The sequence below is a fragment of the Perognathus longimembris genome, chromosome 4, assembly GCF_023159225.1.
Source record: "Perognathus longimembris pacificus isolate PPM17 chromosome 4, ASM2315922v1, whole genome shotgun sequence".
In the NCBI taxonomy this organism is placed as follows: Eukaryota; Metazoa; Chordata; class Mammalia; order Rodentia; family Heteromyidae; genus Perognathus; species Perognathus longimembris.
The window spans coordinates 62252486-62276699 of record NC_063164.1 but is presented as its reverse complement, the minus strand read 5'-3'; the positions used below and the strand labels follow the sequence as shown (position 1 = coordinate 62276699).

Here is a 24214-nt window from a genome sequence, read left to right as displayed (position 1 = left end):
TTTTGGCCCTTAAGTCTATGTTAACATCACTCACCATCTAGTACCTTTATAACTGTCTAGTAGTGCTTGTCAATTTACTTTAAGACAGGAAAACTTTATTTGAAAGTTTTCACATTTATTTGAAGTAGGTAAGAGATATGTATTTACTTCTAGAAGGAAAAAAATACAAACATAACAGAAAACCAGGGCTATCTGGAGGCTTCAGGGAACAGGCATTTTTATAAAGCAGAAGTTCCCTGAACAGTTGAGAGGTTTTTTGTTGTGTTTTTTTTTAGACAATTTTAAATATTAAAACTGTATTTTTACTATTTTAGATGGAAATAATCTGGAGACACATGCCTGTTTAAATGCAGAATACTAAACATAATTTGGCTTCTCTTGATGACTCAGGGAAATTATTGTGAATACCAGTAGTTACACTGAATAATTTGATAGAGTTATGCCTTTGAACTCTTAAGGTGTTGAAAATTGCTTGCTATTCAACTAACAGATTACAAACTCCTGCTAGGCATTGCATTTCTGTATATGCTAGCTGTAGGATTTCTCTATTTTCTGGGCTCTCATCACGGCTACTTTGCTGTTGCCAACATATGTCCTGTATCCCTAATTTTAGTCAGCTTGCAGGGAAAAAAGGGATGCTGGAAATCAGAAAACATAACTATTAAACATGTTTCTGCATTTAAATCTTAATTTTACTTTTGGAGTGTTTACTTTTATAAACACATTTTCTAGGTTAAAAGAAAATATCTGTAAGCCCTTTGCTAAAAGTACAGAACAAGACTTTTTGCATATGAACTGCTATGACAACTGTACTGGCTGTTTAAAAGCTCTCCTTCTTCTATTTTTTATGTTATCTCATTTCCTGGCATTTTACTGCTAGGATTAGTAGAGCTTGCTAAACAAGATTCAAAGAAAATGTTAGTTTAATAAGAATTTCTGACAGGTATATTAATTTATATGGGTGAGAGAAAATTTCATTTGCACATTTTTAACATCTTGCATTATGTTAATTATATTAAATTTAAGAATTCTACCTCTAGAATTTGCTGAGCTCGAAGTTCTTTTTCCATTCTGATTTGCTGTATTCTTTTAATTTTTTCCTGCAGAAAGAATATAATTTTAGATAATAAAACTAAATGTCTAGAAAATTAACTGTAATCAAATAATTTAAGATGTAAGCACAAAATTGTCAAATATCACCCATGCTGAATCCCAAAATTTAATTACTTATTTTAAGGTCATATTTACTTTCATGTCTTAGATTTATAGTATTTTATACAATTTCTCATAATGTATTAAATGAAAGTACTAAACTTATATACAGAAAGCAGATTAAATCACACTTTATTAAATTTATATATTTTGAAAAACTCATTAGGACTACTGGCAATCACAAAAAATAGTTCAAAATAAATAAAGGACAGATAGTATTTTAAAAAGTGTCAGGCTGGGAACATGGCCTAGTGGCAAGAGAGCTTGCCTTGTATACATGAAGCCCTGGGTTCGATTCCCCGGCACCACATTTATAGAAAATGCCCAGAAGTGGTGCTGTGGCTCAAGTGGCAGAGTGCTAGCCTTGAGCAAAAGGAAGCCAGGGACAGTGCTCAGGCCCTGAGTTCAAGGCCCAGGACTGGCAAAAAAGAAAGAAAGAAAGAAAAAAGTGTCTCCAGAGTTAGAAAACGTAAAGGTAATTCTGTGTTACTGACATATATTAAATAATCCTGAGCTATACAACCTTCCTTTCCCCTTCCCCTTCTCCTTTCTTGTTTCTTGTTGGAGGTAAGTATCATGGATTTTTCCCTGGGCTGGTTTCAAACCACAATCCTCAGATGTCAGCCTCCTGAATACCAAGGATTATAGGTGTGAGCCAACAGAGCCCAGCTTCATACAAGCTCTTCTTATATAAAATACAATGCAGTATTTCTCACTTGGTCATGATCAAATACAAAATGCTTTAAAAAGTAAATAGTGAAATAATCATGAAAGATTATAACTATTTCTTAATTCTAAAATTTATTTCACATGTTGCATAACAATGTCATTGCTTTTAAATACTACAGCAAGTCTATCAAGAAATAATATGCTGGGCTGGGAATATGGCCTAGTGGCAAGAGTGCTTGCCTCGTATACATGAAGCCCTGGGTTCGATTCCCCAGTACCACATATATAGAAAATGGGCAGAAGTGGCGCTGTGTGGCTCAAGTGGAAGAATGCTAGCCTTGAGCAAAAAGAAGCCAGGGACAGTGCTCAGGCTCTGAGTCCAAGGCCCAGGACTGGCAAAAAAAATTAAATAAATAAATAAATAATAATATGCAACATTTTTGCTGGATTAATTTCAATTTATAATCCAAAGAACTAGTTACCTAATATAGTTGGTATATACAATATACAAATTTAATGAACTAGCTAGTGGTTATTTATTGTAATTTAGTAGTCACCTAAATTTTGCTAAGAATTATATGCTATTAGCATTTATTAACAATTTCATGTTTAAATAGCCTTTTTTAAGCCAAAAATTGGCATTGATGAAAATAAATTCATAATTCTCTTTAGAAACCCTGAAATTTCCTAATTCAATTTGTATTTTTCCCAAAGTTTCCAGAGCTGTGTTTGATTCATATTTCAAGTATTTATTTGGATTAGAATGTGAAATCTAAGAAAACATATTCCTGATCTAATATTTCTGCTCTTGAACTTTAAAAGACTTAACAGTAGTACATCCTCAAATCAGCAAAAGTCATCCACTGTTCTCTTATGTTCTGAGACACGCAGAATATCTTTGTTAAACTAATCTGGGCTTAAGTACTCTCAATCTATCAAAATGTAAAAGTTTACTGGTATCTGCCCTGACCCTTGAAATTCCATTTAGCAAAGCCTCTTATTGTGTGTGTGTGTGTGTGTGTGTGTGTGTGTGTGTGTGTGTGTGTGTGTGTGTGTGTGTGTGTGTGTGTGTGTGTGTATGGCAGGGCATAAAATTAAAACTTCCTATTCAAAAAGGAAAAATTCTGTAGCCTATAACTTATTTTTAAAACTTAGATACTGCCACATAGGAATGTTCTTCTTTTCTCTTCTTTTCTTTTTTTTTTGCCAGGTGTTTGAACTCAGGGCCGGAGCACTGTTCCTGGCTTCTTTTTGCTCAAGGCTAGCCCTCTGCCAACTTGAGCTACAGCACCACTTCTGGCCTTTTCTATATATGTGGTACTGAGCAATTGAACCTAGGGCTTCATGTATACAAGGCAAGCACTCTTCCACTGGGCCATATTCCCAGCCCCAGGAATGTTCTTAAGTTCTTACAATGAAAACAGAAAAAGTCAGATTTATCAAATACTAAATACTCCTATTTCTGTGAATCACTGAAAGATTTAAATAAATTTCCTCTTTCCAGGGCATTCAGCTTTTTAAAGTAAAACACTGTCCATAAAGTGCAGTTATAACCAGACCATTACATTCAAAATACAAAGCAGATAGATTTAGGCTGTCAATTTTTTACTATAAGAACCCATCTAATATGTTATTTTTGTGAATGGCAGGTGGATTCAATATGTTAAATCTATAGACTTTGTATTTCCTTACTGTTTTTATAATTCCTTAAAAATATGGTTAATTATCCAGATAGAGAACAGTTTTTACTTTTAGAATTTTTACTAATTTCTCTTTGACTTCTGTTTTAGTTAAAAGAATACATGTTTTCTGATCTCGATCATCTTCTGGTCCTGATCATGGCAGTTCGTAAAGGGAATTTCCTGCCACTTGCATTTCTCATATCACCTCTGAAATTAAAAATTTTTGTTTCCCCTTTCTAAGTAAGGACAACAGTTGGCTTTCAGCAGGAAGCAGCTACAGAAAATAGACCATGGAACCCCTTGTGCTCCTTTTAAGATTACAAAGGATCAAAGTCATTCAGGAGGTGAATGAGGCAAATAGACATATGATGATATAAGCCAGACTCAGAATGTGAAACTAAGAAGTCAATTAAAAAATCATTAAGCTTCTCTTCCACCATACTTCAATTTAATATGAAGTTATAGGATTAGGACACATAAGAGAGACTATCTAAACCTGTCTTCTTGTTAAAAACAAAAAACAAAAAACCCCACCTGAATGGCAAAAGGAAGTCTTGAAGATTATATCTAGGCTTTGGTGGGCCTCACAAATCTTAGCCATCTAGAATCACTTTCTAAGGATTTGGAGTTGCTACCATTCCCGCAGATAGTGGCCCAACTCAAAAAGTAGAAAAGATACAAATAGAGACTGCCATTTTGAATCTTTAACTCCCATTTCCTTCATTAAGGCAAAGAAAACTGTTTCTCTATTTCTCCCTCCAACAATCCTATTATACTAAAATAACCCTTGTTAAAACTAAAACAAAAAAGAAAAAAAAAGCTGGGCTCTAAAGGCTCATATGCTTGAGATAAATCTGAGAATCAAGGTTTGGTTCAGAGCCAGTCTACACAAATCTTAAAACTCTTATTTCTAGTTAACTGGCAAAAAGCTGGAAAAGGGAAGTGTGGCTCAGGTGGTAGAGTGGTGGACAAGAGTGAAAAAGGCAAGTGAAAGCACAAGGCCCTGAGTTCAAGCCTCAATACTGGGGAGCAATAAATAAATAATGAAGGAAGGAGATGACGCTATAACTTAATGGAAAACATCAACTTTCTAAATAAGGCACAAAATATCAGTGCAAAAAACAACTATTTAGCAAATTAAATTGAGGCTGAGGTGTAGCTCAAGTGGTGGAAAGGCAAGCATGAGGTCCTGGGTTCATTGCCAAGTGTCACACGCAAAATAAATAAGTAAAATATACATCACAGTAAAAATAACATACATGGATAAGCAGATCCTCTAAAATAAGCCAATGTTTTAGAAGTCAGTTCTAATGACAAATCATACCTGTTGTTTCATAATCTTGATTTGTTCTTTTTGTTTTCTTTTCTCCTCTGCAGCCATTATTGCTATGACAAGAAACCAAAGCACACATGATATCAGATAAGCAATAAAAAAGAGGAACTTCTTCTTAATTTTCCAACTCTTATTTTTCAAACGTAAGTCACTTAAATAACATACCTTGCTGTTTTTTAGCTTCTTTGGCAACCCGAGCCTGTTCTTGTTTTTGAAGTTTTCTCAAAAGTTTTATTTGTGCTGCTTGTCTGGCTATTTCTGAAAAACATAAAATTTCAAAGAATATTAATAACAAATTTACAATAGCTGTGTGAAATTGGTACTGTATCATCATGAAGGATGTAATATTTAAAAAGTTGTCTCAGTCCTAAGAGAGTGGTAGTAAAAAATGTCATACTTATTTCCTTTAGAAACTGCTAAATTAACTTGATATGGTGGCCCATGCCTATAACTCCAGTAATTTGAGAGGCTACAGCAGGACAATTGGGAGTTTGAAGCCACTTGGGGCTATATAGGTAAGACCTTATCTCCAAAAGAAAGAAAAGGAAATTGCCAAAGTATTTACTCAAAAATGATCAAAAGAGTAGCTATATAAAAGAGGCTTTCTAGGAGCTGGGAATATGGCTTAGTAGCAAGAGTACTTGCCTTGTATACATAAAGCCCTGAGTTTAATTCCCCAGCACCACATAGATAGAAAACAGCCAGAAGTGGCTCTGTAGCTCAAGTGGGAGAGTGCTAGCCTTGAGCAAAAAGAAGCCAGGGACAGTGCTCAGGCCCTGAGTTCAAGCTCCAGGACTGGCAAAAATAAATAAATAAGAGGCTTTCTATTGCTGAGCCATTGTGTCCGGCCCTACCTTCAATTTTAAAAAGGAAAAAAAAATAACAAAACCAAACTACATACAAAAGAACCCAAACTACATATAAAAAAATGAAAGATCTTAAAACAGATCCCTATTGCCCAACCTATATTTCATCATTGGGGAAATCCTTGAGTCTAGTGATATTTTCATTTATGAGGAAGAGAACTAAACCTCCCAAAGTAAAAAGAATGTGGAATGTCAAATGAGTTTTAAGGACAATATAGTTGTCATGGTTTTCTAGGACAAATATAAGGCTGTATATCACAGAGACTTGCTATCATTCAGCACCCAGCATTACTGTGGGAATGTGTATACTCAATATAGAAACCAGGTAATACCACTGCTTTCCTCTGCTGGTAGTCTTCTAACTGTAATAGTGGAGAATTATACTATCATTCAAGAAATAATTTCAGAGAATACCACTTTACAGCAGGCAGTGTTCTAAACTTTATAGGTGACAAAGAGTATAAAAAGCCTATAAACTATAACCTTTGAAAAATGAGTGTATATTTCAACCACTTATTGAATTCAGGCACAGTTGTGTTAAATTGACATGATCTTACTTTTTACAACTACTTCATAAAATAAGCAACATTATGTCCAGTATACAAGTAAAATACATAAAGCTCATGGAAGTTTAAAAGCAAAGTCACAATATAATCCCAGATCTTTCTGACTCAATAATCTCTAGGCTACTGTCTCTTAAAAAAAAAACAAACAAAAAAAACCTTAAGCAGTATTTTAATGCTGCTCTGAGTATTAGCTAAAAGCTTAAGAAGTGAACTTGGATATAAGGGTAATTTTCTACCCAGAAGATTTTTTTTTTTTTTAAGGACAGAGGATGTCAAATGTCTTTTATTTTTTGAGATAGTCTCATTTTGTAGCCCAGTCTGACTTTGAACTCATGACCAGCTTGCCTCTATCTTTCAAGTGCTGGGATTAGGAGCAGGCAATAACATGCTTACTGAAAGGGCCTAATTTTACCTACTAAACTGAATGTGTTAAATGAAAATAAAATGGCAGTTGATGCTATAGTATATTTCCAACTTCAAATAATTTTCAACATACAGAGATTATGCATATCATCAAAATCTTCTTTGTCTCACAAGGTTTTTATGCTAAACAGTTTAAAACAAAAATCTATAAAGTGGCATCTAAAATAATGTCAGATACTTAACACTTAGAAGCTAAAAGTTTTCTCTAAACTTTGCTATGAAGGATTCACTCTTTTTCAAGATATGAAGATGTTAAATATTTAGAAAAATAATAAAAAATATGACCTAAGTATGATCTTTTGCTTCAAGCTAAATTCTTAATCTAATAGAAGCCTGGCATTTAATAAAGAAATTCTATGTTACATAGAGGTACATTTGGCAGTACGAGGTTATCGGTCAATTTCACATGCCACATAAATATAGTGATTTTTATTTTTAAACCCTGTGAATAGAAAAACATTAAAAAGTTTGACTCATGTTTTAGGCTTTAGCAAGAAATGTATACTTTTGACTTTTAAAAATTAGTAGACCTTAAAATTTACACTTTCAATGGTTAAGAAAAAATATTTGAGATACTTTCTTGAGCCCAAAAGAATGCATTACAGATGCAGGAAAGTTCACCTAGGCTCCTAGGAGCAAACAACTCCCAGTATCTAAGTTGCTGAATCTGGCAATTGACTTTTCAAACATTAATCTGAGAAACATCTTTCAGAGTTTAAGAAATTATTTGTCTGCTTTAAGTTAAAAAATAAATGTACACTTTTAAAACAAACTTTTCACATAGGAGTGTTTTAGACACGACTCGTTCATCAGTTATAAAATGCGAATGTATCTGACAATTGGCAGCACTTTCCCTTCTTAAAAGTGTTTCATGAAGTGGTGAACTGCATGCATTGCATGCCATTTACAGCACTATGACATAGGAAATGGACAGAGCTGTTTGATGTTTTGGAATTTATTTATTTATTTATATATATTATTATCAAACTGAATTACAGAGAGGTTACAGTTTCATACATTAGGCATTGGATACATTTCTTGTACTGTTTGTTACCTCCTCCTCATTCCCCTCTCCCTCCTCCCCCTTCCCCCCCCCCATGAGTTGTTCAGTTTATCTACACCAAACAGTTTTGCAAGTATTGCTTTTGTAGTTGTTTGTCTTTTTTTACCCTGTGTCTCTCGATTTTGGTATTCCCTTCCAATTTCCTAGTTCTAATACCAGTATACCTGGTTTCCAATATACTCAGATAAGATACAGAGAAAGTGTAGGTACAACCACAGGAAGGTAATACAAGAAGATCATCAATAATAGAGGCTACAATTACATATGACACGTTGAAAGTAGTTACAACAATCGTTTCCATAACATGGAGTTCATTTCACTTAGAATTATCTTATGTGTTCGTAAGGGTACAGCTATTGGGCTCCTGTGATCCTCTGCTGTGACTTGTCTAAACCTGTGCTAATTATTCCCTATAAGGGAGACCATAGAGTCCATGTTTCTTTGGGTCTGGCTCACTTCACTTAGTATAACCTTTTCCAGGTCCTTCCATTTCCTTACAAATGGGGCTATGTTATTATTTCTGATAGAGGCATAAAATTACATTGTGTATATGTACCACATTTTCCTGATCCATTCGTCTGCTGAGGGGCATCTGGGTTGGTTCCAGATTCTAGCTATAACAAATTGTGCTGCGATAAACATTGTTGTGCTGGTGGCATTACTGTGATTTTGTTTTTGGTCTTTTGGATAGATACCCAAAAGTGGGGGGCTGCTGGGTCATAGGGGAGTTCTATGTTTAGCCTTCTGAGGAATCTCCATACCACTTGCCAGACTGGCTGAACCAGTTTACATTGCCACCAACAATGGAGTAGGGTTCCCTTTTGGCCACATCCCCTCCAACAGTGGGTACTGTTAGTTTTCTTGATATAGGACACTTAACAAGCAGGTTTATTTATATAGACTGAAAGCCTTTATCATATCCAAACATTGTTGGTGTTTTAATCTAGATTTTCTTAGAAATTAGAGCCCTCGTTTCACAATGCTTGGGCACATATTCAAAGCTGGCACTTATTTCATTCAGAAACACTTTTCATATCCAGAATTTCAGTCTAGTGGAGTCCTAGTAGCATAACAGATAACAGAAATGTCTAGAACCTTTGAAATAGTCCCTTAGCTGTTAGAAATAAAGTTTTTAGAAATAAAACTAGTAATTCATTCTTGTTTTCATTCCACCTCAAGCAAAAAAAACCACACAAACAATACCGGCCTACTTGTAAATATGAATACTAATTATTTGTTAAACATTTACTCCTTTTGTGTTTGTTTAAAGGGAACTGAGATTATTTAAAGGTTAAACTGAAAGTGAAAGAAAATAAAGAAGAATGAGCAGACTTCCCAAGCAAGGGGAGGGGACTTCCCAGCCAGAGGAGAAAGACTTGGCTTCTTTCCAGGGTCCCTAGTTTTCAACATTTACTCTTTATGTGTATGCTGTTAAAGAATACATGCAAGGAGAAAAGTAACAGAATATGCAAGTGTAACCAATTAAAACTAAGGAGGCATAGATATGAAAGCTAGAGGAATAGTAATATATTAGGCAAAGTATTAATTTTATTTGTTACAATAAAAATATAGTCAACTTTGCAAATTTAAATTAGCCAGTTTGGATACTATGTAATGGTATTTGTATTAGATAGAAAAATGTGCCTAAAATATTCCTAAAGAGTCAATGTGGTTTTTTGCTTGTTTGTGTGCTTTTTTTGCCAGTCCTGGGGCTTGAACTCAGGGCCTGAGCACTGTCCCTGGCTTCTTTATGCTCAAGGTTAGCACTTTACCACTTGAGCCACAGCGCCCCTTCTGGCCTTTGTTTATATATGTGGTGCTGAGGAATTGAACCCAGGGCTTCATGTACACAAGGCAAGCACTTTACCACTAGGCCATATTCCCAGCCCTCAATGTTTTGACTATTACTGAATTTCAAAAACTTATTTTATGCAAACAATGCAAGCATTTCCGGTGCAAAGTCATTCAGTGGCTTATTGACTATAGTAATTTTTAAAACTTGTCTATGTTTATTAACATAATCAACATTTTTAACTTTGACTAACAATTATTTAGGGGAGAGTTGAATTATTATAAGAAATTAAATAAAGCAACATAAAAAATGATAAAGGCCAGGTACCAGTGGCACAAGCTTGTAATCCTAGCTATTCAGGACAATGAGATCTAAAATTCACTGATCAAAGCTAGCCCAGATGCTGGAAAACCCCTTGAGACTCTTATCTCCAACCATAAAAAGCTGGAAGTGGACCTGTGCCTTAAGTGTGAGAGCACTAGTCTTGAGCAAAAAGGCCTCAGGGACAGTACTCAGGCCCCGAGATCAAGTATCAGGAAGGCACAAGAAAGACTGAAAGAAAGACAGAAAGGAAGAGAGGGAGGGAAGGAAGGAGGGAGGGAGGGAGGGAGGGAGGGAGGGAGGGAGGGAGGGAAAGAAAGACATAAAGGCTGAAAGTACTTGGAGAATATGAACTTACATGCTAGGCAGTTAGCTAACATGCTATTGGTTAAAGTATTAATTGGCATAATATTTTTGAAGACTATATTTGCCTGCTACATATTGAAATTGGAAATGATACCTGCAGTATATATGTGATATGTAGTTAGCTGCATGTAATACATGTGTAATACACTTTTTTTGGGGGGCGGGGGAGCGCCAATCTTGGGGCTTGGACTCAGGGCCTGAGCGCTGTCCCTGGCTTCTTTTTGCTCAAGGCTAGCACTCTACTAATTGAGCCATGGCACCACTTATGGCTTTTTTTCTATATATGTGATGCTGAGAGATTGAACCCACGGCTTCATGTAGGTGAGGCAAGCACTCTACCACTAGGCCATATTCCCAGCCCTGCACAATACTTTTTTTTTTTTTGGCCAGTCCTGGGCCTTGGACTCAGGGCCTGAGCACTGTCCCTGGCTTCTTCCCGCTCAAGGCTAGCACTCTGCCACTTGAGCCACAGCGCCGCTTCTGGCCGTTTTTTTCTGTATATGTGGTGCTGGGGAATCGAACCTAGGGCCTCGCGTATCCGAGGCAGGCACTCTTGCCACTAGGCCATATCCCCAGCCCCAACAATACTTTTGTAATAGGAAAGATTCAAAAATAGCTTAAACAGTCATCAAAAAGATAAAATTGTTCAAGTACAATAAAGCCACATACAGCATTAGTAACTGCTCAGCCACTGAAAGACTAACTCCACTGAGAAGGAAGAATGAGGTAATTTTTCACTTAAAAGTATTGGTTTAGAAACATTAAACTTAATTTTTTCCATTTGTGCTGGGGTAAACATACTACATTAAATATAAAAGGACTTAACATGGATTTGATTCAGAAACTAATAAAAGTATTCTCTAAATAATTAAAAGACAACAACAAAAAAGTATTTTCTTTTATGAGATTTTATTTTTCATATTAGTTGTAAAATAGAAACAAAGCATTATTAAGGCGGCTCAAACCTATAATTCTAGGTACTAAAAAGGCTGAGATCCAAGGATTGAAATTATAAGCTAACTCAGGCATATAAATTCCTGAAATTCTTATTTCCAATTGAGCAGCAAAAAGCCAGAACTAGAGCTGAGATTTAAATGATAAAGAGCCAGCTATGAACAAGACTGTAAGGCCTGAGTTCAAGCCCAAGTATGGCACAAAAACAAACAATAATATGAACAAAATCAAAGCAGTAACAAAGAATTCAATATTATGACAGCATTTCCATGACTAGAAATTAAATATTTCAGGCATTCCTCCACATCTTAGTACTTACAGAGGAAATGTACAAAGAAAATATAAACTTGTGCAAATTCTTTTAGTCTTTTAGACCATTTCCTCATTACAAAACCTTATTTTACATCATCACATATCCACACAGGTAAATGCTTACAAATATAAGACATCTAACACAGGGGATAGCCTTCTCACACACTAGTAACTCAAACTACATAGCAGAACTATTTTATTTTCCATAGCCTCTGTGCCACATAGAGTGGCTTCATGATAATGTATATATAATTTTGAATTATACATACATTTCAGATTACTATGAATAAGTTGAGATTGATAAATGATAAGGTCACTTTCTATAACCTTAAAATACTGTTTGATATAAATCAATCAGTTGAACATTCTGAAAATATTTATGTATCCAGACATTAGGAGAACCCAAACTAAAAGACCAGGGTTACTTACCAGTAATTGGAGTTCTCTGACTGAAAATTTACTCCAGAGATCCACATATTTTGTAGTTATTCCCATGTACCACCTCAAGGAATCGGGAGCTGTTAAAAGGAGAATTTCCAGAAGGTTGGCACGACCTTAAGGCATGTGCCAAGTGCTGGTTGATTCCCTTTCTGTCCAAGACTTAACAGCTTAACACCCATCTTTGTAATTCTCAACACACAGGGTAGGATGTATTTGCAAGTATGGGTCTTGATAGAAGATTACCTAATCAAAGAACTCCAGTTACCAGTGGGACTCCTTATTTTATTCTACTTTCTCAACACAAATACCTACTTTTTAGAAACCGAGAGCAGTGTCTAGATTACCAGTATCAAATAGATCACATTTCTTACCTTGAGCTTGCAGTTTTCTTAGTAATTTGGCATCTGTGTTATCCAGGAATTCAGCATTGCCAACATTTGGAGGTCGACCCTTCCGACGTTTCATCCTGGACTCTTCTCTTGCTCTCTGTCTATCTGGATTTGGTGGTCTTCCCCTGCGGCCTTCCATTGCCCTGATACGAGGAATGACATCCTCTTCTTTCAAAAGACACCACTGCATTCCCTTTATTGATATTTAAGAAAAATAGCATATTACAAACAGAATTAACAATGACAGATCAGTACGTGAGAATATTCTTGGTAAAATCATGTATCTTGAAATTTATAAAGCTGATAGAGGGGCTGGAAACATGTCCTCATGGTAGAGTGCTTGCGTCATGTACATGAAGCTCTGGGTTTGATTCCTCAGCACCACATACATAGAAAAAGCCATAAATGGTGCTGTGGCTCAAGTGGTAGAGTGCTATCCCTGAGCAAAAAAAAAGCCAGGGACAGTGACTAGGCCCTGAGGTCAGGAAAAAAAAATACCTGATAGAAACTTTTGCAGTTTAGATTTATTACTCATAGCCTCTGGAAAATCTTTAGCATTCTTACTAAAGAAGCTTAAACTTGGGCTGAGAATGTGGCTTAGCAGTAGAGTGCTTGCTTTGCATGCATGAAGCCCTGGCCCTGGGTTCGATTCCTCTGTACCACATAAACAGAAAAGGCCAGAAGTGGCACTGTGGCTCAAGAGGTAGAGTGCTAGCCTTGAGCACAAAAGAAACCAGGGACAGTGCTCAGGCCCTGAGTCCAAACCCCAGGACTAGCAAAACAAACAAAACAAAAGAAGCTTAAACTTTAATTAATTAAAAATATACAGAGATGTATCTGTATCAAAAGTCTATGAACTGATTCTAGGTAGATATTTGAAAATATCAGTTGTGTTCTGACCATCTAGGGATTTTCTTATGGCTTATCAAACATTAAGCTATCCAAATAAGAGACAAATGTTCCTCTTTATAGAAATGTTATAGCTAATAAATGAATACTGAGTTAGACTATCAGCATTTTACCTAATGAATTAATGGATTCAAGCATTGAACTTGAAAGAAACACCTATCATCAAATTGAGACATGAGGACACTAATCTCAGCCTCTTAATGGAAGCCCACGGAACCAGCTAAAAAGTTGTCTTTCCTTCACCTCCCACCAAGTTAAATGTAATCAAGCCTCAAGATTGAATTTCCTTCAAAGGAAGGGCAGGGTGAGAGATACCCGTTAACAATTGGAGCAAAAGCTAGACACTGGTGACTCACATCTGTAATTCTAGCTACCTATTAGGAGGCTGAGATCTGAGGATCACAGTTCAAAGCCAGCCTGGGCAGGAAGATCCATGAGACTCTTATTTCCAATTAACCACCAAAAAGCCAGAAGCAGAGTTGTGACTCAATGGGAAAAATGCTAGCCTTGAGTAAAATTAGCTCAAGGACAACTCGTAGGCCCTGCCTTCAAGCCTCAGGAGTGGCACTAAGATAGATAGATAGATAGATAGATAGATAGATAGATAGATAGATAGATAGATAGATAGATAGATAGATAGACAGACAAACAGACAGACAGACAGACAGACAGACAGACAGACAGATAGATAGATAGATAGATAGATAGATAGATAGATAGATAGATAGATAGATAGATAGATAGATAGATATAGCTAGATGAAAAGGTAAATGTGCTATATGAGGTTGCTGCCAATGAATCATGGGATACTGTTTTATCGTAATCTTTTGTTAACATGTAAAGAAGTACTCTTTAAAATAAAAGTAAAAGGGGGCTGGGGATATAGCCTAGTGGCAAGAGTGCCTGCCTCGGATACACGAGGCGCTAGGTTCGATTCCCCAGCACCACATATACAGAAAACGGCCAGAAGTGGCGCTGTGGCTCAAGTGGCGGAGTGCTAGCCTTGAGCGGGAAGAAGCCAGGGGCAGTGCTCAGGCCCTGAGTCCAAGGCCCAGGACTGGCAAAAAAATAAAATAAAATAAAATAAAAAATAAAAGTAGAAGAGTAAATATACACCAGCAACATAGTCATATGGGACCAACATCAAGTATCACATACTGTATACAACTGAATGCTTCACAGTGTTATATGCCTCCAGTGCAGACTTGCCATGACAAACTCAAGAAGAATGTGCTGTTTCATGATGATCTTATGATGTTACTATGGCTATAAGGCCTATATGTATTGGGGATTTTTCAGCTCCATAATAATCTTCTGGACCAGATGGGTCAGATGGGTAGTCCATACATGACAGAAACTTTGTTGTTTGGTGCATGATTAGTTTAAAGAATAATAATATTGTGGAAACAAGAATCCTTATCATTTACACATAAATTAAAATATCTATAGACCTAAAAGAGGTATATGATTTGCTTTAAGAAACTGTGTTAGATGAAATGTAGGTGGGGATATATATCTATAGATCTATAGATATAAATATATGGTAATACTAAAACTGAATACGATAATATGAGTAGATGCTGGAACTGTTCTATTTTGCTGTTTCATTACATTATATTCTTAAGGTGATGTCTCTCTCTCTCTCTCTCTCTTTTTTACTTTTTGCCATTCCTAGGGTTTAAACTCAGGGCCTGGGCATGCTCAAGGCTAGCGTTCTACCATTTGAGCCAAGGTATCATTTCTTTTTTTTTTTGGCCAGTCCTGGGCCTTGGACTTAGGGCCTGAGCACTGTCCCTGGCTTCTTTTTGCTCAAGGCTAGCACTCTGCCACTTGAGCCACAGCGCCGCTTCTGGCCGTTTTCTATATATGTGGTGCTGGGGAATCGAACCTAGGGCCTCGTGTATCCGAGGCAGGCACTCTTGCCACTAGGCTATATCCCCAGCCCCCCAAGGTATCATTTCTGGCTTTTTCTGTGAATGTGGTACTGAGGAATCAAACCTTGAGCTTCATGAACGCTAGTCTATCACTAAGCCACTTCTCAGTCAGATCATGATATATTTTAATTTCACAACATTTCTTATTGATGATAGTATTCACTACAATTGAAAGAATCCAGTCCATGTTCTGAATTACAAAGGTTAAGCAAAAGCAATGAACATAAATGATCCAAACCTGAAAATTGTCTCACTACAGGCTTTTGTTATACATGCTCTTATACTTAATCTGATGTTGCTAAATTAGTTACACTGGATGTGACTTACTATAACATTCAGCCTTGAAAGCATAGATAATGAAAGACAACATCAAAATATATTTATAGGACATATTTGCTAATAATATTGTCTATTATTCTTTCAGTAAGCTTTCTGGTAAAAATAACTGTTAAAATTAATTCTGAAGAAAGGAAAAAAAATGTCTTTTAGAGGCCAGGCACTAGTGGCTCAGGAGCTGAGATCTAAGGATCAAGGTTCAAAGCCAGCCCAGGCTAACAACCAGAATTAACAACCAGAAAACCAGAAGTGGCGCTGTGGCTTAAGTGGTAGAGCACTAACCTTGAACTGCAAGAGCTCAGGGACAGCACCCAGGCCCAGAGTTCAAGCCCCGGGAACTCACCAAACACACACACACACACACACACACACACACAACACACAAAACCCTCCTTAGAGTATCAATGAATAGGATCAATTTTCATATCAAATGGTGTGTGTGTGTGTGTGTGTGTGTGTGTGTGTGTGTGTGAGAGAGAGAGAGAGAGAGAGAGAGAGAGAGAGCGCCACAGGTCTACTTCCAGCTTTTTTGAATGGTTAATTGGAGATAAGATTCTCAAAGACTTTCCTTACTGGTTGGCTTTGAACATAATTCTCAGATTTCATCCTCCTGAGTACCTAGGATTACAGGTATGAGCCACCAGTACCCAGCCTCAACTGCATTTTTGAGTCATGAACAGCTTAGAAAGTCATTAGAACAATTTTATGTTAGGGTAATTTATTCACTAGCAAACAGGACTTTTAACTTAGGTTTACTTTTTTCTGTTATGTTATTAGGCACCAAGGCAGCATCTATCACATTAATTGGAAAAATAGAAAGATGACACTTTAACAGAGCAGAAAACTCAGTCTTTAAACAAATCTGCATTCAGTTTTTAAAGTATCTTATTGATAGCTAAGTCAATTTCTAACCAAGATTTAAAAGCTTTATAAACTTATCTTTTCATGTCCAGATATAATTTTTACATAGTTATGTTTTTATTCAGCAAGGACCATATGTCAAAAAAAGCAATAGAGTAACATTGTTATTTACATTTTTGCCTTGGGCATTTAGAAAGTTAAATATTGGGTTAGATATAGTATCTTCTAACTCTTGGGTTTCAGAAAATGAAAAAAGAAAGGTTAGAAAAATCTGAAGCTATATTAAAAGTTCAATTCATTGAGTAGACAAAATAAGGTAAGGACAGGTAGTTCTTTTGCTCAGTAAACATTTTCTGAAGGGGAAAATATAATTTATATCCTTTGGGTCATATATTACTAGCTTTTTTGAGTCAAAAAATATATGTGGAAAAAGTTAGCTTATTACATGAGACCATGGATCTAAATCTCTGTAACAGGGAAAATATTTTCTAATTCTTTATCCTTAATTTCTAAGACTTGAGACAGTAAATGTTGCCTGGAATACTCTTTGTTGATGAAGATTTAAAAGATGGGGTTAGGAAGTGAAGGTGTGGCTGAAGTCGTAGAGCACTAGCCTTGAGCAAAATGCGAAGCAAGAATGGGAGGCCATGAATTCAAGCCCTCATATCCGCACATATATACCATCACCACCACCACAAACAAAACCAAATAAACATAATGGAGACAGTGAAGTACTAAGTTGGTTATATTATTGTAGTACTTCTTCCAGAACTTACTAATTTATATCCTATATGTTTTAATTCACAATACTAAAATAGTAATTAAGGTTAAAAAAAAGAGATAAGCAAAAGTACATAGTAAGTTTGTAATAATTTTAGAATTAATTTTTTTCTGGTAGTACTAAGCTTAAACACAGCACTGTGATTGTTAAGCAAGTATCTAGCAATCTATTGCTAAGCCATACTTTCAACACTGTAATGTGTTATTACAAATTTCCACTATTTAAATATTTCCTGGGACTCTATGGAAGGCACTACATTATGTAAAGGTGAGCTAGAGAGAAGCCCTTTCTTGAAAGGAACAGTGTATGCGTGTGTGTATATTTCTGGCATGTGCATGCCAGAAATCAGAACTGAACCTGTGGCTTTGCATTCTCACTTAGTTTATTTCTTTTCTTTTTTTTTTTTTTGTTCTTTTTTTTTTTTGTTGTTCTTTTTTTTTTTTTTTTTTTTTAAACAGTCCTGGGGCTTGGACTCAGGGCCTGAGCACTGTCCCTGGCTTCTTTTTTTTTTTGCTCAAGGCTAGCACTCTGCCGTTTCAGCCACAGCGCCACTTCTGGCCATTTTCTGTATATGTGGTGCTGGGGAATTGAACCCAGGGCCTCATGTATATGAGGAAAGCACTCTTGCCACTAGGCCATATCCCCAGCCCTCTCGCTTAGTTTATTTGCTCAAGGTTGGCATTCTACCATTTGAGCTTTAGCTAAACTTCTGGCTTTTTGCTATGTAACTGGAATAAGTGTCAGAAGTTTTATTGCCTGAGTTGACTTCAAATCTCAATCCTTAGATCTCAAACTCCTGAGGAGCTAGGGTTACATGTGAAGCTACGATCACCTGGCTAGGAATGTGTTTTATTATTATTATTATTATTATTATTATTATTATTATTATTATTACTGTGTGTGTGTGTGTGTGTGTGTGTGTGTGTGTGTGTGTGTGTGTGTGTGTGTGTGTGTGTGTGTGTGTGTGTTGGTCCTGGAGCTGGAACTCAGGGCCTGGGCACATCCTTGAGTTTCTTCTGCTCATGGTTAGTGCCACTTCCTTCTTTTTCTGAGTAGTTTACTGGTGATAGGAGTTTCATGAAATTTTCTGCCTGGCTGACTTCAAATCACAACCTTCAGATCCCAGCCTCATGAGTAAGTTTAGGATTACAGGTGTGAGCTGCCAGTGCCCGGCTTAGAAACAACATTTTTAACTAGAATCTCAGGCCAGAGCTATTATAATGCAGGTGACTCAAGAACAACACTATGAGTATCTATGAATTGAAGAGAGAATTTACAAATTAGGATAGGAAGTTGTCTTGATCATATAAAAATTATGAGGATGTGAATTAGGGGTAGGAGTCTGAGGGCAGGGGATTTATAGATGGAAATAAATGTCTTTTAGACTTCCTTCAGTCTCTTTAGAAATAAAATGTACTAGAATTAAAGACTGACTGGATGTAAAAGAGAAAAGCCTGAATACAGGGCATTAAAATTGGTCTGGGAAAGAAAGTATAACTGCAGTGAGCATTTCTTCCTGAACAAAGTTAAATACATAGAAATACTGGAGAAAACTGATTAAAAAAGTAAAAAAGGAGGGGGTAACAATGTTTGATGAGAAATGTACTCATTACCTTAGTTATGTAACTGTAACCCCTCTAACATAACCCTTACAATACAATTAATTTTTTAAAAAGTAAAAAGAGCTTATTTTGAATACATTTTAAAATGTTAGCAGCACTTAAAAAATTAAAAAGAATAGCAATTATAAGAATGTCAATATAACTTTCCTATTTCAATATTTTTAGTATTCTTTATAAATGGTACTCTAAAGAATAGGTGACATTTCAAGAGCAATGTCGGCTTGTACTGTTCTTATGGACACTAAATTGCTTGAGTATACCACATTTCACAGAAAGTAAGTCAATTTGTGGTGGAGCAGTGGCCTGTCTAGGTCTTAATATGTTCTTTATTCTCATTCTTGCATCAATTTTGTAAGTAAAATGATCTTTGCCTTTTGTTGATCTTTATTCCCATTCTCATATCAACTTTGTAAGTTAAGTGGTCTTTTCCATTTTTGTTTGATTTTTACATAAATGACAAGTGATTTGTTTTGAAGGGAAGGAATTATATAAATAAACACACTAAACCAGTATATCAAATGTCAACTTACTGAGTGAAGTATGTGAAACCTTACTGGGGATTTTTATTTAAGTGTTAGTATCATTAAAACGTTGCTGTAGCAATTTTTGCTATGGATTTATAGACCTGTGATACTAAATGCTTGTTTTTCAAGTTAACATTTGGGATACCTTGAATTTCTTAAATGCTTGATGTTATATAACATTAGGATTATATAACAGAGGACTTCCCTCTGTTCTCAACTTTTCTGGTTTGAGACCCACGTATGGCTGTGGAGTGTGTTTTAAATAGGGATTAAGGTATTTGTTCTAACTATTCTAGATCACTTAATGAACTGTTTATTAACCAAATTGACTTTTGGCTAAGTAATTAACTAACTTAATTTTTAAAAGTTAATATTTTTCTGTCTTTCTCTTTGAAAATGAAATATCAGAACATTTCTTTTCTTTTCTTTTTGTTTTTTTTTTTTTGGCCAGTCCTGGGCCTTGGACTCAGGGCCTGTGCACTGTCCCTGGCTTCTTCCCGCTCAAGGCTAGCACTCTGCTACCTGAGCCACAGCGCCCCTTCTGGCCGTTTTTCCATATGTGGTGCTGGGGAATCGAACCAAGAGCTTCATGTGTAGGAGGCAAGCACTCTTGTCACTAGGCCATATTCCCAGCCCTCAGAACATTTCTTAACAGTTCATTAAAATCGCCTTTTCAAAAAACCACCTTTAAAACAGCATAAGTAAAAAAAATAGATATTACCAAACCTTCTATAACATACAGGATGCTGAATTATTTTGCTTAGAAATCCTAGGATTTGAGCAGAAAATATAAAATTTTCTGCAGAATTTCACATGCTAAATAAAACAAAATTGAGATTCCACCTCATCCCAGTTAGGACGGCCATTAAGAAGAAAACTAACAACAATCGATGCTGGTGGAGTTGTGGCCAAAAGAGAATACCACTTGTTGGTGGGAATGTAAACTAGTCCAACTACACTGGAAAGCAGCATGGAAATTCCTGAAAAAACTAATCATAGAGCTTCCCTATGACCCAGCAATTCCACTCCAGGACAGTTATCTAACTGGCCACAAACCACAGGCCACACTAAAGCCTGCACAACCATGTTCACTACAGCATGGTTTACCATAGCCAAAATAAGGAATCAACCCAGATGCCCCTCAGTGGATGACTAGGACAAGAAAATATATCCAATGGAATTCTATGCTTCCATCAGAAAGAATGATACTGCCCCATTTGTAAGGAAATGGAAAGACTTGGAAAAAAAATTACATTAAGTGAAATAAGCTAGACTCAAAGAAACATAGGTTGCATGTTTTCCCTCATTTGTAGTAGCTAGTGTGCACCTATAAAACTATAAATGAACACAATGGATGGTAAAACACACAAAAAAATTACCCTTTGGCATGATAAATGAAACAGGACTCTCAATATTCACACAGTGAGACCAAAGGAGGATCAGACCAAAGGGCTCAGTACTTATGGGCATATGATCATAGAAAATGATATTTATAGAAATGAACTCCAAGAAATGGAAACAAAAGGTTTTTGTTATTTTACTTTTTTCCCCATTTGTTGCTTTTTTGATTTCTGTACTTTTTGTCTTGTATGTAAGTTTATCTGTTTTGGGAAGGATAAGGGGGAGGGGGGAAATGGTAGACAAAGGGTGAACAAATGTGGCAGTAATATTCATGAGACACTATGTTGAATGAACTATATATGCCTATGGAGGAGGGAAGGGAGGGGAAATCCTTGGAGAAAATGAGGGAAGAGGTGGCATTGTTCAAAAAGAAATACACTCATTATCTGACTTATGTAACTGTAACTGCTTTGTACATCACCATTACAATTTTTTTAAAAGACCAAAAAATAAATTTGACATACTTTAAGAGGATGATTAAAATAAATTTCAGAAGAAACAATTCTGATGGGTTTCCTTATACCGATTACATGGTATTTTATAGTATTATTTCCATTTTAATTTACTTAATGCTTCAAGAAACAAGTAGTAAATCTTGATATATACTACAATTTAGTAGCATTAAATTCTTAACTTACCCTGTCAAATAGTTTATTAATACCATATACTACTTGAATAGTACTTTTTTAAAAAAACTGGCAAAGCAAGGAGTTCAAAAGAGAAAAAGAAGCATACACTGTTAAAGGAAACGTTGAGCTCACGCTTTCGAATAGCAATTTTAAAGATGTGAATGGAGAGAGGAAGAAAAACTTTCTCTGCTGTCATTTAAATAAAACAGTCCAGAAAGGGGGTGGTTTGACAATTATTTCTATACTGTTGATTATGCTTTCCAACTCACTCACAGTAGGTTGTCCCCTAAGAGTCATGACTTTCAATAGTGTATTAGCCCCACAGTTGGGCTTGTATGGTTGGCCTCCCAGTGTAGACCTTGCCTTGCCACAAATATCCTACCTGGTAAATCACTGACACAAGTTTCCAGATTTTTAGACTTCTGGTACTGATCTTTCATGTTCTCTGTGTCCATATGTGCCCCCAGCTATGTTGCACTAGGTATGACAGTTAACAGCAGAGTTGAATTAGAACTCTGGTTGTTGATTGCCAATCTTTTGTTCTTAATTTAAAATGACTAGTGTTACAATTATACCAGAGTCTGTATTTTGCCTAAGTTTCGATGAAGACTTCTCTTACTTTTTACTAACAAACCTAACTATAGTTGGGACGCATCTTTCCCAATAATAACTTTACTAGATTACAAGCTTCTTTAAACCAGTGATCATAAATTCTATTCTTAGTACTATTCAGTTTCCATATGAGCACCAATTTTTCCTTAGATTTGGACTTTCAACTTCTTCAGTGACAGGTATGCTCATAATTTCTTTAATGCAAAAACACTTTTAGGGAAATGTTATTTGTAGGCATTATATTTGTGGGATGTAAAGTATTTGTTACAGATATGTGTTGATTAAGTGACTGAAAAAATGGGTTTCAGAAAGATCTACAGAGATTTTAGTTTGCTTACTGTATTATGCCACTAAAAAGAATACTTAAAATTACGTGCAAAATAAAAAGAGAAGGCATACTATCTAAGTCAATTTTAACTTATTATGTGTATCTTTTTGCTTTTCAGAACTGGGTTCAGGAGATATTCAAAAAATGCATCTGAATTTACTGGCTATAAAAGTGAAATTAATGGTAATATTTATCCTCAAATGATCTCTGTAATTCACAAAAATATATACAATAGTAGAGAGCTATACATTTCAAAATAATCACTATCAATGATTTACTATGAAACCTTCCTATATTCCAAAAACTGGAAATAACTTTAATGTTAGTATCAGTTAGGTAACAAAAAACCATTTTATACTTATCAATGCTTGTCCAACTCAACCTTCATCTCACACAGTGTATTATCCTAAAATGAATGGTTTTATAGAAGATGGTAAAAAATGCTTGATATATAAACATAGTAGAGGCTGATAATGGCTAATTTTACAATTCATTTAGCATATTTGTGGACAGAAATAAACAAAACTAATAATGAATAGATTAAAGGTTTATTTTTAGTAGAAAATACTATAAGCACAGATAACTGTTATCACATGGTAACAGTGCCTTTGTGCCATACTTTATTTTATACCTTCGATATTTAGGCTGACAAAAGAATGAATTCACATCATAGTACAATAGGAAAAAATACAACCTTTATAAGTTTTTATTAAAAAATTATTACATAACTATAAGATTTCTAACTAACCATATACGAGAAATATTATATGAATTTTTGAATTAAAACACAAAATTACTTACCTTTATGTTCTCTAAAAGTATCATAACCTGAACACAGTTTACTAATTTTTTCATGAGAAAAGTGCTCTCAGAATTGCTAATATTTTCTCCTCACACACTGCTGAAATATTGGCAGCTTATCATATCATGGTTTTAGTAACTTACTTTCTTGATTGGAATTGATGTCAGCAAGATAATATACACTTGAACAAACATTGATTATATTTAATACAAAGAGAACGAATGTCAAAGAATGTTCTTTCTGCTTTGTAGAGGTTTATAGATTAAGTCTAATTATCATTAATACCAAACTAAAAATTTTTTATATACTAAATAGCAATTAGCTTCTCCCTCAGAATAAAAGTCTCTTGGATTTAAAGATATAATGATTCCTTGGGCATAAGTAAGAAGTTGATAACATGTTCTAAAGATTGAAACTAGGAATAAAAAAAAAATCTTCTAATGTGTTTTTGGTCTAAAAAGTGGAATATATATGTACACAAATATATACATACATATGTATATATTTTTATATCTATGTGTATATGCATAGTACACAAATATATACATACATATGTATATATTTTTATATCTATGTGTATATGCATATGTATATATTTGTGTACTATGTATATATTTGTGTGTGTGTGTGTGTTTGAATCGACACAGGTTCACTAAAATTTTAAGATACTAGTGACAAGTTTGGTTTAAAATTTAAGTTTAGGAAAGAAGTAGAATAAAACCCATAATGCATCCCTACAAAGAAATTAAACCTCAGGTAGTGGCATTTTGGAGCTATAAGCCAAAATAAAGTAGATTTGGACATAATATTCCTTACAAAGGACAAGGATGGAAAATATGGTGTATGTGAAAGAACACTTTGTAGAACCCTGAGTCCAAGTATATTAAAATTCCTTTAGTTGTTAGAGCTCTCAAAAAATAAACTTTTTGTAGGGTGTACAGACTTTTTTCTACTTTTTACCACTATAGAGTTTGAGGGTAAGATAGGATGGAAAATCCTGCCTATTCACCTAGAAAATATTAGCTGCCAGTCTGTCTTATGAGCCAAAAGGGGCAAAGATCAACTTCAGCTAGTTAAGCATTTTAG

At 35.4% G+C, this 24214-nt stretch overlaps 1 protein-coding gene across 19 annotated transcripts in view; it reads right to left on the bottom strand.

The window, feature by feature from the left end:
* Baz2b (bromodomain adjacent to zinc finger domain 2B) overlaps positions 1–24214 on the bottom strand; it is a 300548-nt gene that overhangs the window by 53611 nt on the left and 222723 nt on the right. For all 19 annotated transcript variants that reach the window (XM_048345362.1, XM_048345361.1, XM_048345358.1 and 16 more), the window contains 4 exons: positions 12372–12582; positions 5062–5154; positions 4888–4949; positions 1035–1100 (listed from right to left, as the gene is read on the bottom strand). In XM_048345362.1, the coding sequence (XP_048201319.1) occupies positions 1035–1100; positions 4888–4949; positions 5062–5154; positions 12372–12582 (432 nt within the window). The remainder of the gene's footprint in view (positions 1–1034; positions 1101–4887; positions 4950–5061; positions 5155–12371; positions 12583–24214) is intronic.